This window comes from Thermobia domestica, chromosome 4 (genome assembly GCF_964235325.1).
Source record: "Thermobia domestica chromosome 4, izTheDome1.hap1.1, whole genome shotgun sequence".
Lineage (NCBI taxonomy): Eukaryota > Metazoa > Arthropoda > Insecta > Zygentoma > Lepismatidae > Thermobia > Thermobia domestica.
The window spans coordinates 45,864,550-45,880,125 of NC_137457.1; the positions used below are offsets into that span (position 1 = coordinate 45,864,550).

Here is a 15,576-nt window from a genome sequence, read left to right on the forward strand (position 1 = left end):
TTTGACAGGTTTCACATCTGACAGGGAGGGGTGCCGGAGATTTAGATGGTTCAACCCTATGTCGTTTGCGATAAATATAGGCTCCATGCGAGAGAAGATTGTCAATAGTTGTTGAGGAATTTGTAAGTACACGGACCATGTAGGTGTTCCCAGAAGCGTTTTTAATGCGGATGCACTTAAGAATAGAGTGCCCGTCGAGTTTGAGTTCCTCTGCAATCTCGTCGTCTGTGTAGTCAGGTGGAACTCCTCTAATGACAACAGAGAGTGCTGGTGAACGTCGAGGTGGTGGTGGTTGTTTGGTGCGAGAGGGAGCCAGCTTAGTAAGATTTGCGTTTCTGCCAAAGACTTCATATGAGTGGGTGTTAAAAAGTGAAGCAGCCAGATTTGAATCAGGAGACTTAATGATGATACCCATACGGGTCGAGACGATTTTGGTGATTTGTGAACGAGGAACGTATTTGGTGAGACGAAGGTAAAGCTGTTTGAGATCTTGATATTTCGGGTCGTAATTAGAAAGTAGGAAGGAAGTAGTTGCTGGAGCCTGTAGGTTACTGACTGAAGATCGATTTTGCGAACGAGGTAGTGATGGAAAGTCTGTATCCATGTTGAAGTGACCAGAAGTGGTTGATGAAGATGATTCACTAAGTGTGTGATGACGTTTAGCTCGTGGTGAAAGAGACTGGGGGTCCTCTTTAGAATGAGGCGATCGTGAACGCTCAGGACTTGGATTAGAACGGCATTCCTTTCTCTTATCCACCTTAGTGGATACAACAGAAGTGTCTACATCAATAGATGTTCGTCCTGTAGAAGACATAGCGAGAGCAAACACAAAGATGATACAACAAATATGGGTATCAGGTTGTAGGTTAAAGACCACCCATTCGGATAGTGGTCTAGGTGAGGAAATGCCCCAGTCTAAACGTGTCGCAACAAGCTACCCTTGGCTGAGATAAGTCTGATAGCTGTTGCTCACCGAATATCTGACGAGCAAGTCCCAGGATCGAGGACAGGTACACAAAAAAACAGCCGTGCTGACGTTTGGTACGTCACAGCTGATGGTGTCGATATGCCTATCGACCTGAAAGATCGTAACATTTATATTTTTTTTTGAGGGAGGCAGGTTTGGGGAACATCTTTATTGTTTCAAAAGCAGAGGATGAGATTAATCTGCCACTAGAGGGTTTCGCCCTCTCTCTTGGCATGGGGTGTGTTTGCATCAATTGTGCCTTTATTTTACTTATAGTTGGGCATTGAGCTGTAAAGAAATATACAGGTGATTAATAATTAATAAATATCAAAGACACTAATACATTACAGCAACATATATATTGATAAGTTAAGAGAAAACATAAATATAAAGAAAAATTAACATAGGAAAGATAAATATAACTAACTAATATATAAGAAATATATAATGAAGTCAAGAAAAATATAACTAACTAATATATATGAAATATATAATGAAGTGAAGTGATAAAGAACAGTGAAGGTACTAAGAATGCGACGAAATGAATGTACAAATATATAAAGCAATAATGGTATTCAAATAGCGTCGAATCGGAAGAACGACAGTCGATGATGATGATGATGAATGCAGTGCACTTGACATCACAACACAAAACGATTAAAGTTGTAAGTATGACGAATGCCGGTTAGTCTTCTGTCTTGGGGCGGCTCAAGACTAATGAGAAAACACTGGGAAGCCCTTGTTAGTGGTGTGATAAATAAACAGTGCTATAATGGAAAAAGATGAGGAATATCATGATGAATGAGTTGTCGTTGGAAAAATCTGACATGATGGTGATCATCCGGTAGAGTGCGAGTATAAATGGAAAGTAAGATGCTTAGTGGCGTATAAAAGTATCTGAACTGCGATTCTTGCTCCAAATCTATAAATATCGTGTCTAGAAAAATATCCTTGTAGTTGTGAAGGCATTTAGCTATATATTTTCTACGTAAGTGTGCAATGTGTTGTACAAGCGGCGGAAAGTTTATCTTGTCGTAAAGATCTTGATTATGGTAAGGTAGTTTGATACGAAATGCTAGCCGAAAGGCATGACGCTCGAGTATCTCTAATCTGTTATAAAACTTTTGAGGGGCTGAACACCAGGCGACATGACCAAAAGTGAGAATACTCCGCATAAATGCTTTATAAGTGTTCAGTAGCAATGTTGAATTTAAACCCCAGGTTTGACCTACAAGGCGACGAAGAAGTTGAAGTCTATTTTTGCCTTTTGTAATAAGTTTCTGTAGTTGTGCTGACCATCTCAATTTATCATCGAAAATGACACCTAAATAAGTAACAGTTTTAGTTGGTCGGAGAAGATGATCGCCAACACGTATCTCAAGCAAATTCGGATTACGATGGACTTTACTGCGGCAATTGGGCGGTAAAATAACTAAAGTTTGTGTTTTTTCTTCGTTCACAGTAAGTCTCCACTTATTCCACCAGCGAAGAAAGTCCGTAATTGTAGCCTGCAAATTAACGTTAATCTGCTGAATTGTTCTACCGAGTGTAAGAAAAGCAGTGTCATCCGCATATTGGAAGAGATATGTATGAGGTGCCGGAGATGGTAAATCGGAGGCATATAGGATATACAGAAGAGGTGATAAACTTGACCCTTGTGGCACTCCCGTATAGGGGAAAATCGGATGTGATAGAGAGCCGTTGATATTAACATAGGCAATACAGTTTAATATAAAAGAGTAGATAACTCGAAGATAATTTAGAGGAACACCGAGCTTCAGCAACTTATAGAATAACCCATAATGCCATATACGATCAAATGCTTTCTCAAGGTCCATGAGTATGAGGCAGGACGGTAGTGCTTTGTTATAATGATTTGTGATAATAGTGGTAAGACGGAGTAATTGATCATTGAGACTGTAACATGGACGAAATCCTGTCTGATGAGAAGGTAAAAGGTGATGATCATTGAGATATGGATGGAGACGATGCACCAGTATTTTCTCAAATAATTTTCCCAAAGTAGATGTCAGTTGTATGGGCCGATATGACTTCACGGAGTGAGGTGGTGTGTTTGGTTTTAAGAACATGCAAACTTTAGACATCTTCCAGTCGTGTGGATAATATCCAGTTCTTAAAATAAACGTATAAATCGTTGCCAAGAAGAGAAAAAACTGTAGTGAGCACTCTTTGAGGATTCGATAAGATATATGATCAAAGCCAGGTGCTGTATTACGTTTACGCTTTAAAGCATCTCTTATGTCATCTGAGGTATATCGTGATTTAAAGGATGTGTTGTGTCCAACTCATGAGTGATTGATGGTTGGAGCAGTTGGTTGATTGCTGGTTCAGATATGCGGGGACTTAAACGATGTGTAGATAGAGGCGGCGTAAAGACTGTTTGTAAGTGAGATGCGAAAGCATCCGCTTTCGCCTGATCAGTGTGCAAAGGCTGATCATCCTGGACAAGAGGGTATGAAGTAGTGACTTTCTGCCCAGTTAACAGGTGAAACTGTTTCCAGTATCTTGTTGGGTGTGTTTCGGTGTTCAACTTGTTGCACGTTTTAGTCCACGTAAGTCTTTTATGGGCAACTATATAATTGTGAACTGTGCGTTGCCATCGACGTGCTTGGGCTAAATATTCTGGGTTTCTTGTCTTCTCATATTCACGAAAATACTGCCTGGATTTTCGAACAAGTGTAAGATATTGCGGTGGTAATATTGGCTGATATGTTTTCCCATGGTATGTAGGGATATTCTTTGCAGCACTGTCGTTAAGAGCAGTTGTAATGCTATGAACGACATTGTTCAGATCAGCTTCAGAGGTTGGCGGTTGTAACTGATCTATTGCGGTATTGATAACAGTCCGATATTGTTCCCAGTTAGCCTTATCATATAAGAAAATAGTTCTTGTTAATTGTGGAGACGATGGTGGTCGTGCATGGTTAATTATCGCTTTTACTGGTAGATGATCGCTGCCGATACAGTCAAGAACCGTGATAGAAGTTTTAGCAACTATTGAAGCTGTACTAATGATAACGTCAGGAGTAGTCTGACTACTCGGCCTGGTATGTTTGGGTAGTTGATATATATGGCCATGCAGACCTAGGGAAATATAATCAGAAAACTGAGTTTTCTCCCTGGTGGATCGACTGTGAATATTGATATCCGCTAGTATTAATAATTGACGATACTGCGAGAATAGGTACTGGAAGAAATCGAGCGGAATATCATGCCCTGGACGGACATAGATTGTAGCTACGGTTAGAGCCATATTTGGTAGATATATGGTTGTCACCAAATGTTCAGGCAAGGGGACAAGTGATGGAATAGAATGAGCTCTGTAAGTTAGTTTATGGTAGATTCCAATAGCAGCGCCGCCTTGTGCTCGAGCGTTAGTATCTGCGTAATCATGTCTTAGTAACTGATACCTAGGAAGGCGTATAGATGTTGTGGGCTTAAGGGCTGTCTCATTCAAAGCAAATATATCCACATGTTGTTCTAAGAGTAGCTGCTCAAATAGTATTCGGTGTTGAGATAACGACCGAATATTCATAAAAAGAATAGTAAGAGCCATACTGAGACAGAAAGCTTTGGGTTTAAACTGCGGTATCACGTGGTACAATATGGAAATGAACATACGGACCAGAATAGGTAGCATAGAGATTAACTTGAAATATAACTGAGGCCGCCGCAATAACATGGTCAAGAATTAGCTGTCGTTGAAATGGAAAGATATTTTGCAAGATAAGAGTAATATAGCGCAGGAAATTCTCAACGGTAAGAGGAGAAGCAATAGATTGCGAAAAAGGAACAGAAGCGTCTGTTGTACGGAGCGGTACAGTCATTTCCGGGTGATCTGGTTTGGCTGCTGGCTTAGATTTGCATTTATAACTGTAAGTAAGATGTGCATTACTTGAACATGTTGAACAATGTGGTGGCTTCCCTGTATTTGAGCAGTCCTTTGTTTCATGTTGTCCAGCACAGTACCCACATTTGGGGACATTTGGACACTTGGAAGTAACATGGTCATTGTAGATTTGAAATTTCTCACATCTAAGTGGAAGAGGAGAACTGGTAAGAGATGGCTCAACACGATGTCGTTTTTTGAAGATGTAAGCACCATCTTGCAACAAAGTATCGATTGATATTTGAGACATGGTCAAAACCCGAACCATATAAGTTGGACCATTGTTATTTTTGATTCGAAGACATTTTGCTACCTCTATGCCCTCGGCTTTAAGCTCCTCTAAGACTTCTTCGTCAGTTATTTCTGGCAGAACGCCTCGAATGACAACAGACATCATCGGTGAACGAGAGGGCGGTGGTTTTTGTTTGATCTTAGTACTGAGATTGGTAAGCTTAGCATTTTTTCCAAATATTTCGTAGCTGGCTTTGTTACGAAGCGTGATACCGAAGTTTTCATCATAGATAATAATAATGCCATTCCTGGTAAACACAATCTCTTTGACACTAGCGCGAGGAAGGTATTTCATTATTTGATTAAATATTAACATTTATATAGAGGTAACCCTTTTATATTTCGAAAAATACTCAGGATTCCATCGGAAAATACTTTAAAAATCTTTGCAGGACCTATTTTCAAACACATAAAGATATAAACTGCTAGTTTCGTGCGTAAATAAAAGTAATGTATTTATTTAATAAATATTAGAGTATTATAATACCAAACAATAAGTTCCGTTATCAACAAATTGTGAAAGAAATGTGTTGCCATCTAGTAGTTAGAAGTAAAAATATGATTTATTATATTTACTTCAACAATTTGAAGGAAAGGAAAAAGAGAAGAGCATGTACACAAAATAATGAATAATTTGAGTTCGGGCCTACAAGGCCCGGATTGTGCAAAAGCGGGGTATATAAGGAAAATACGTTAAAGCTCAAAAAGTTAAAAGTGCAAAACGGAAAGGTTACACTGTTCAACAACGAAAATGTAAATTGAACAAAATCTGCTAATTCTTATTGATTTTGTGGTGCTGACGTCACACTTTGATCACGAATTTGAAAGTTATTTTCGAATATTTGCTCTACTTTTTCTTTTACAGGCATGTCTAATAATAACGCTTTAAAAATAAGTTCGCTTCGTTTGGGGTAAAATTTAACACTGATCCGGCAACACTGCAGAAACTATATGAACGCTTGGTTTCATTGTGTTCCTTATCTCAGTAGTGTTCTGCTATTGTTAGAAAAGACAGGTTTAGTGCAGTTATCAGCGTTTTGGGTGTGACGTTTTTGTAGTGCATGACATAAAAATTCAACTACAAGTACGGAAAAATACTGGTATTTCGAATGTATATTTTTAAATAGTTGTCGGAACTATTTCAAGCGACATTTTGAGGGTTTGAATAAACAAAAATGCCGCGAAATTGTGTAAACAGTGCGGGTAGCTTCCGCCACGAGTGTGGGGAAATGACATTTTTCTCACAAAAGCAGACTATAACACCGCTAATAAGAAAAGCCTATCAATATTACTTTGGTTGTAAAATTGGAGACCAAGATAGATCTTGGACACCCCACATTGTGTGTAACACTTGAGCCAGCAATCTAAGTAATTGGATTAATGGGAAGGGGCGCTCAATGCCTTTTGCAGTGCCCATGATTTGGAGGGAGCCAAGCGACCACATCATGACTGTTATTTTTGTATGGTTCCTTCCGTCAAGAAGGGAATTTCCACGAATAAGAAGCGGGCCTTCATCTATCCTAACATTCCTTCTGCAAAACGCCCTGTTCCACATGGAGAAGGACTACCTGTTCCTGACCCACCTGAAGAATACGATCTTTTTTCTGATGATGATCAAGAAGTTGAAGCTCCTGAATCAAGTACTTCGAAGGACCCTACGTTTATTGTAGAAGAACCCCATGTGAACCGCATAGACTTACTCAAGAGGAACTAAGTGATCTAATCAGAGACTTGGACCTCTCGAAAACCAAAGCCGAAATTTTAGCGTCACGCTTTAAGCAATGGAATTTATTGCAGGAAAAGGTAAATATTTCAGTGTATCGGAATAGGGAGAAGATGTTCGATTCATTTTTTACTATGGAAGACACACTTGCGGCATGTACAGATGTAAATGGTCTCATGAGGGCCTTTAAATTAATTACGAACCTACGGAGTGGAGGCTCTTTATAGATTCGTCCAAGGTGAATTTAAAGACAGTGCTTTTACATATTGGAAATGAACTTCCTTCAATTCCTGTAGCTTACGCAGTTCATATAAAGGAATCTTATGAAAACTTGAAACGTTTACTTCTAACCATTAAATATTACGATTTTCAGTGGCTCATTTGTGGTAACTTTAAAGTAATAGTACTGTTGCTAGGTATGCAGTTAGGGTATACAAAGTATTGTTGCTTAATATGTGAATGGGACAGTAGAGATCGTGGATCTCATTACCGCAAAAGTGATTGGAATACCAGAGAAACTCTTCAGCCGGGAGTGAAAAATGAGCAGCATGAACCATGGTAGATCGTAACCGATTTTTGCTTCCCCCTCTACATATTAAATTAGGTCTTATGAAAAGTTTTGTTAAAAGCATGAACCAAGAGGATTAGGCCTATAAGTACCTAAGAAGACAATCAAATCGATTAAGTGATGCCAAAGTTAAAGAGGGTGTTTTCATAGGGCCACAGATTAGGCAATTATTCAAAGACCACAAGTTCGACGAAATTCTCCAAGGTGAGGAGAAAGCTGCGTGGGAAAGCTTGAAGAGTGTTTGTTCACAGTTCTTGGGAAGACACCGAGCAACAAATTACAAACAACTGGTAGCACAGTTGTAATTGTGCTACGAAAATCTTGGTTTTCGAAAATATGTCTCTGAAACTCCACTTTCTTCATTCACATCTAGACTTCTTTCCCGAAGATTGTGGAGCAGTAAGTGACGAACATGGTGAGCGTTTCCATCAAGATATTGCAGCCATGGGGAAGAGATATGAGGGAAAGTGATGTTCTAACATATTGGCCGACTATTGTTAGACTATTGCAAGGGATGCTCCAGATGTGACCTACAAAAGGCAAGTCAAGCGATGACGTTCAAAATACTATAGACATAATCCTGTACAAGGGATCACATGAAACTTTTGTCTACATTGCAGTGTAGTTCTTGCACAAAAAATATTTGTACATATTTTTCATGTTTTGATGTTAATACTGATTTTTATTACGGAATTGTTAACGTTTAACTTGACCACGGTTACTTTATTTTCTGTATCGCTGTGAAACTGGTATTTGCGCAATTTTGAAAAAGGAAGTACAAGGGTATAGAAAGCTATAGGTTAGGGTACTTCTTAACTCCCATCTCATCACATCACAGTGAAATAGATAAAAAAGTGAAATGAAGGTTTTTACAAGGATTTTGCTTAAATGTTCTATAAATATTAATACATTTGTATATATACAGCTATTGTTGTACAAGGGCTTTTTTCACAACCTGATCTAAGAAAATTTTTCTTTTGTCATTTCCTTTCATATTATGCTAAAATGAATGTAAAAATCGCAATTTCAAAGAATTTACATACTTTCGATCAAAATTTGTTGAACAGTGTTATCACCATAACAGTTTTGAATATGCAACTGATGATGTCAAAAAGACTCAGCCTCATACTTATATTTTTATGAAACTTTGAGCCGAAAATAATATCTTCTGGGCCTCCCAAGCCCGGATTGTGCCAATAAGTGTTAAAACAATCATGATCTATGATATTTATCTTAGGAATCTAAGGAACGTTCTCACGACAAAAAGTTTCCTACAGACGTTGCCTAACACTTAGCAACAGGAGGGGGGTATGGGCGGTGGATTCAAAATAGCTACCCAATGCAATGGGAAACTTGCATTCTTAGGTTCAATAGCAACCAATGCTATTTCTGTCAAGGTACAGTAAGAAAGTTAAGGAAATATGCTTGATATTTTTGGTCATATATTAATTTCTAGTAATGATTATTTCTTCATGTTTTCTTAGATAGCCAACTGAGGGTTTGGTCAGAGTGGAGATCTTGGGAGATCGGTTCCGATGACGTGCAAGTCAGTCGAAAATGTTTATACATGTCCCATACACTTACGAGGAACCACGACCCTTGGGGGTCGGGTTCGATTCTCGATGAAAAAGCATTAAATATTTTAAGACGTTAAGTTAATTCGTTCCTTTCTGTCCTGAAAAAGTGCTATATACGTGAAATTCCTTTTTTCTCACGCCAGGACTAGTTCAACTCTAAAAACATGAAGTGCCAAATTTGATCCCAGTTCCCTACCAAAGTGTATTTTTGTGTACAGAGTCTTTATATCGTAAGTTGGCGAAACTCCAATCAAGGTTAATTGTCTGTTTCACTTTACTCCCCCATAATAATAATAACAATAATAACAATAATAATAATAATAATAATAATAATAATAATAATAATGTGATGCTGTATTTTTATTTTTTTTTTGTTATTTACGTTTTAATACCACTTTGATCCGAATTCGATTCTCCATGAAAGGGAGAGAGAGAGAGAGAGAGAGAGAGAGAAAGAACATTGAACACTTGAAAGCATTATAGTGCTTCAAAATGAAGAGCTTCGAACGATATATATCATATGCATATCTTCGTGAAGACTCTGATGAAGATGGGGTAGCCGTCCAAGAGCATGAGCATAGTAACAACGCCCGTTTACGTTCATTGCAGAAGGGAGTGGGGGTTGGGGGTCAAATAACTAGCCAATACACGACACGAACACGAAAATGGCATGTCTCATTTTGTTTCTACATCTGGTAGGCGTCCAAGACTATGAGCAGAGCAAAAGCGGGTTCCCACCTCCAAACTTTTCCCACGGGGCTCCTGGTGGTAGCCCTAAATGGTTATGAGCATAACAACTAAATGCCTGTTGAAACTTGCCTTCGAATTCTAGGAAAACAAGATATTTTTTGCTGACTCAGCCATCTATCCAGCGGGTATTCTACTGGTACCAACGGACAGAACAGAATTGATGAAAAGTACTGTCACACTGGACGACTATGTGACAAATTTGATACGAAAGCTTGAACAGCTTGTGCCACATTCATTTGTTTCCAAAGCACAGTCACATTTCTTAAAGGACAGAAAGAAAAATCTTGAGCCAGAAAATACAGCCGTCATTCTGATGGACTTCACTGAAAATTATTTACATAATTCAAGACGAAGTTCAAGGTATCTCTGGTCTACTGATTCTTGTACCCTACAACCAGCCTTACTATATACAAATCTTCTTGGATCTGCAGACCTGACTACTTCTAGTTTGTGTGAGATATCAGATAACTTGGAACACGATGTCGCAGATTCAGAAACAAATAACTTCTTTTCTGAAAGAGCAATTTTCATATGTCAAAAATGTCCTCTGCAAAAACAATTCCTGGAACACGATCATATCATCAGTTCTCCCATCTAAGCCAAACCTCGATTGGGGCAAAGCGAATCAGTGGTGATCCAGATTTCAGTTCAATTTTTCATTATACTGAAGAGAAGACATCTTCTCTAATGAATATCGCGGACATCATCACTAATTCGTATCTTGCACGTGCTTACGATAACCATTGTTTTTTTGGGTTAGCTTTGGATGAAGATGAAGAGCAAAATGATGTTGGAGTCAAGCTTATACACCCTTTTGGGCCGGCTCCATCTTTTTACTGGCCTTCTGCAGGAAAAGACGACGTGTGCCATTTTCCGATATCAAATATTATTTGTTATGTGTGCGCACCCTTTACTAAAAGTGCTGGAAAAATATTTTATTTCTCAGATAAGGAGGTGCAGTTTGTGGTGAAACAACACAGCCTGCGTTTTGCTTAAACGAAGTAGCAAGTTCATTCAGTCTCAAATAGTGAAATCCAATCACTGTGATTGGTATATGCTGATGTAAGAAATTGATTGCATGCACAAGGAGTTTTGCGTATTTCTTTGGTTAGAAATTTTCAATTTAATGTAGTGGAAAAGTACAATCGTTATTTTTATTTCGTTTGAAGACTAAAATGTAACTGTCGTAAATGTTGATAAAAATAAGTAAGAAATTTAGTTTTGTTCTGTACTTTGTATTGGTCTTCTTGTTCCTATTTGTAAATTACCTTTATAAAATTACATCTTCCAAATCGAAAAATAATTCGCTACTGCCCTCCAGTCGGAGTGTCATATAACCTTCATTTCTACCTTATTACGTTATTTAAAAGATAATGGACAGCAGATTTGGAAAATTAATTCAATTTTAACATTAAATTCATTTTGATTATATTAATAGTTCCCCAAAAAGATTTTTATCTGTAAAATTTCGAAAGCAAATATTTCTGGCCTGGTTATCCCTCTTTTCTGAATCCCCACAAACTTCAACACAGACAAAACGTATACCTAGTAATTACTTGTGACCTGTGTGAGTGAATCGAGCAATGATGTGCCAATACCTTGTTTGAATCAATACCACTAACACTTTACAGATGACACGAGTATTTGGCGCATTGGCCTTGAATTGTTAAACGAGTATTACTAACCGAAGCATTGAAATATCGATAAATTTTACTTTACATCTCTTAGAACATGCCTTAAGGTTCAATTTAAAAAAAAGAGCGGCAAGGTAATTGTTCAGCCTCATAGCAATAATGCTAATTATGTAAAATTAAAAAATTACACAAAAATAACTATTTTCAAGTGCAAGGGTACATTGTCACCCTTAATATTCAGCAATCTTGATGGTGTTTTGTTTTATTAGCTCTACAGACTTATTAAACTTCGGGTAGAAATTTCAAGTGATACATTGCTTAGATACTGAAATATGAATTTTTGCATTAAGCTCTACTAAATATTAGATGGCCTCCAGACCGACCGGGATGCCTGAAATTCTGAAACTTTGGTCTCGCATTACTCACAAACTGTTAGGATTTCGGAAGAAAAATTTTACAGATCTTCATAGCTTAGTAGTGTTAACAAGTATTATCTGTCAGGAAAGTAAATGTACATCTGTTTTTGAGCCTGGCATTCCTGTGCTCCGGCCATGGTAAGTATGAGAATTAAATCAATCAAATGTTTAGTGAGGGGCACGAAGAGAAGTCCAATCTGAATAAGACGTTGCAGAGGGGCACAAACTGTGAGTACGAATAGTGCATGGTGTAAATGAATTACGACACCAAAAGAGAAATTAAGAAACAGCTAGTAAACGGAGAAAAAAGTAAAAATTGTCGAAGTTGGAAGATAAAATAGAAATACAAACAAATATGCCAACAACTAAGCACTTGCCAAACAAAGAACCTAGTGTAGCGGCTAAGACGCAAGATTATAAATCCAAAGGACGTAAGTTTGAATCCGCAGCAAGTACAATGATTTTAATAATGAATACAGCACGTGAGAAGTGGTAAATATAGCATGCTACCCGTTTGAGAAGTTAAGTAAAAACGAGATAAGACTTCCAGTTACATTTATTAGAGAAGTGAAACAATGAAAACGAGGAAGCAGGTATATCTATTCAGGGGTATGTATCAGAGGGCGTTGATCGGAACTTATTGAGAAATATACCTATTGCAGAGACCATCATACTCAACCGATTACGCTACAGAAAGTTTGTTTAACAAATGGTGTAGTGTTTTTCATTCTTCACGATTGCTTTGAAAAAAAAACTTGAAAAGAAATTGAATCTATATTGATTAGCTGTATTACTCAAAAGTGAAGCACTTCACCCCTATGCTATCTTTTCATGCAACATCATAAGCTAAATATTGCTAAGTTCGGCCCTGATGTTTGGAACGAACCGGTAATGTTCTTCCTGTAATTATATTTCCACCAAAATTGCATGCCGAAGTTAATTTATTCGATGACCTGCAGACAATTTAGTGCACACTAATAAACTAAATAACATACAATGGAGTAAAATTACAGAAATGATACCGTATTATACAGTAATTTTGCCGTGCAAGTTCAAAAGTATAATAATAATAATAATATTAATAATAATAATAATAATAGTAAATATAATAATAATAATCCTTCGGTCCTGCGCGGAGAGTATGAGATGAAAAAAAAATGTTCTTAAAATAAAATTTTCTTACCGCCGGGTTTGAACCCACGCCAAAAGTGAAATTCTTTAATAGTCCATACACTAGAACACTCGGCGACAAACGGCGACAGGATCTAACATTTCGTTTCTGTTATATATATGCTGCATGGCGAGAAACGGATAACACCAACCAATCAGAACCGTGTGTATAGTTTCTACATCTGGAGTATTACTTCTCCGAACAAGTCGTGCACATGAGAGGTGGTAAAAGAGATCATATTACTCGTTTAACCTAAAACTTCCATTGACATTTATTAGTGAAGTACAATAATGAAAATGAGGGAGCAGGTAATGTAATTAGAGCACAGTGATCGGAGAAACGAAACTTTCGCGATTTTGCACATGTGAGTCTCTACAATAAGATTTTTAAAAATAAATGTGCCTATTGCAGAGACCATCAAGTCAGAAATGCCGCAAAATTTCTATGCACTTTTCCCTAACATGACCCTCTGAGACGAAAACTATTCAACCATTCTCACAAGCAAGGGGCGCGATATCGAGACTCGAATTGCGCAATAAGAGTTACATATACTGAAAGAGTATCAGATAGTTAGTAGGTTACCAAATTATTAGTTGCAGTCCGCCAGTAGGGAAAAAGTTATGGGACTGTAAAGTTCAGAGCCTGGCGTACGAAAACCACACAAAATTTAGCATTTATCTTGTTCCTCTTTGTATTGACAAGAGATAATTAACTCTAACGTATTTCCATCACAGAACATGATGTTTGACATAAGAAAATATATATGAGAAAAATTGTTAGTGTTGCCATCCATAGGAACTACAGTGTTGCCCGAATAAGAATACCGCGAAAAGCTTGGTTTGCAGCGAATGAAAGAGTGAACACAACGGTGTTTTGTGACATCATGTTTTCGTGGTTCGCACGGAACTACGTTTTACATAATACGCTATTTAGTTTGTAAGAATCAAAGTAGTTATAATATACTTGTATTAACATTACAGAATATTATTTAAACAGAAGTGTAAAAGCTACCAAGAAAACACTAGTATGAAGGTGCTTCGCCAAGTAGTCCTCACGATAAACCTGTGAAAACGTCATTCGGGTTCGAATCGGTTTGTTCGTTGGGCATTTATCGTGAGGCATACCGACAGACAGATAACTCAAATCCCGAGCATCGCAAATCGTAAAACTCGATTCGTGTTGTCTGTAATATATCATCCAACGCCGTTGAATTCACTCTTGTAGTCCGTGCCTTAACGAAGAGTGTAGGGTATTCTAGCAACACTGTAATGTCTATAGATGACACCAATGGCAAGTCTTCCGGAGCACTGTTTTGACTCCCTTACCACAGAAATGTGTTATCACTGCGCGTCGCTGGCTATCGTGCGATGTGCGTATTGTACTAACTGTGTTTGTTTAGATCACTCGATACTTTCTGTTCTTCATACCAATTGTGTGGCTTAACACTGTCATTTACATAGCTATATCCACTTCCCAAACAAATACCATTTGCTATTGCACACACAAACAGGTTATTCCTTCTGTTTGCCATAGTCTCTCATGTTGTCTTTGCAGCCTCATAATTTTGCCCTACTGGCGGACTGCAGCTAATAACGTGGTCACTTCATGATTGATGCTTTTTCAGAATATACGTTATAACCCGTATCGTGCAACGCAAGTCCCGATCACGTACTATTTGCTTGCAAGCTTTTCGATGTATTCTTATTCGGGCAACACTGTAATTTCTATGGATGGCAATTCTTCTCATACATGTTTTCTTATGCCAAACATCGTGTTCTGTGATGGAAATACGTTAGAGCTCATTATCTCTTGTCAATACAAAGAGGAATAAAACAAACGCTAAATTTTGTGTGGTTTTCGTACGCCAGGCTAGTCACTTAAAGAAGGTTCACGTCCTTTCGCTACGGCCAGGCTCAGGTTTTGGAAGGGGAATATTTTCCTATCGGAACAATACGATTGTTATTGACGATGTGAAGTAACACATTGAAAGTGAAGTAAATTGTGAAACGTTTTATTTGAACGAATAGTATAATAAATATGCTTTCCGGTAACACAGAAAATTATAAATCAAGTATATATATATATATATATATATATATATAGAGAGAGAGAGAGAGAGAGAGAGAGCGAAACTTTCGATCTGACAAACAAGGGGCGCGATATCTATATGGAGTATAATTTTATATATATATATATATATATATATGACGCTTTTTGTGAATGCAACAACTCTCATAACATTCAGCGGATGGAGATTAAGCTTGGCACAAACATTAATTGTTGAAATATCTTGGATGAATACGTTAAACATAATAATCAGATGTAAATGTTCAAACTGGCAGCAGTTCAAACTTTTAAAAAGTTCCAAGGAACCAAATTTGGCATATAAATAGTTATTCACAATGTTTGAGTAACTTTTCCTCTTTTACTGAAATATCGGAGTGGATGGATTTCTCTGCTTTTATTGAAGTATTGGATCCGACTAGTCACTTAAAGAAGGTTCACGTCCTTTCGCTACGGCCAGGCTCAGGTTTTGAAAGGGAAGTATTTTCCTATCGGAACAATACGA

The 15,576-nt window shown here is 37.7% G+C and overlaps 1 protein-coding gene across 1 annotated transcript; it reads right to left on the reverse strand.

The window, feature by feature from the left end:
* Positions 1-3,224: 3,224 nt before the first annotated feature.
* LOC145682745 (uncharacterized) lies at positions 3,225-4,544 on the reverse strand. The gene has a single exon (XM_081754129.1). The coding sequence runs from the start codon at positions 4,542-4,544 to the stop codon at positions 3,225-3,227; it is 1,320 nt and encodes a 439-aa protein (XP_081610255.1).
* Between the last annotated feature and the right edge of the window lie 11,032 nt (positions 4,545-15,576).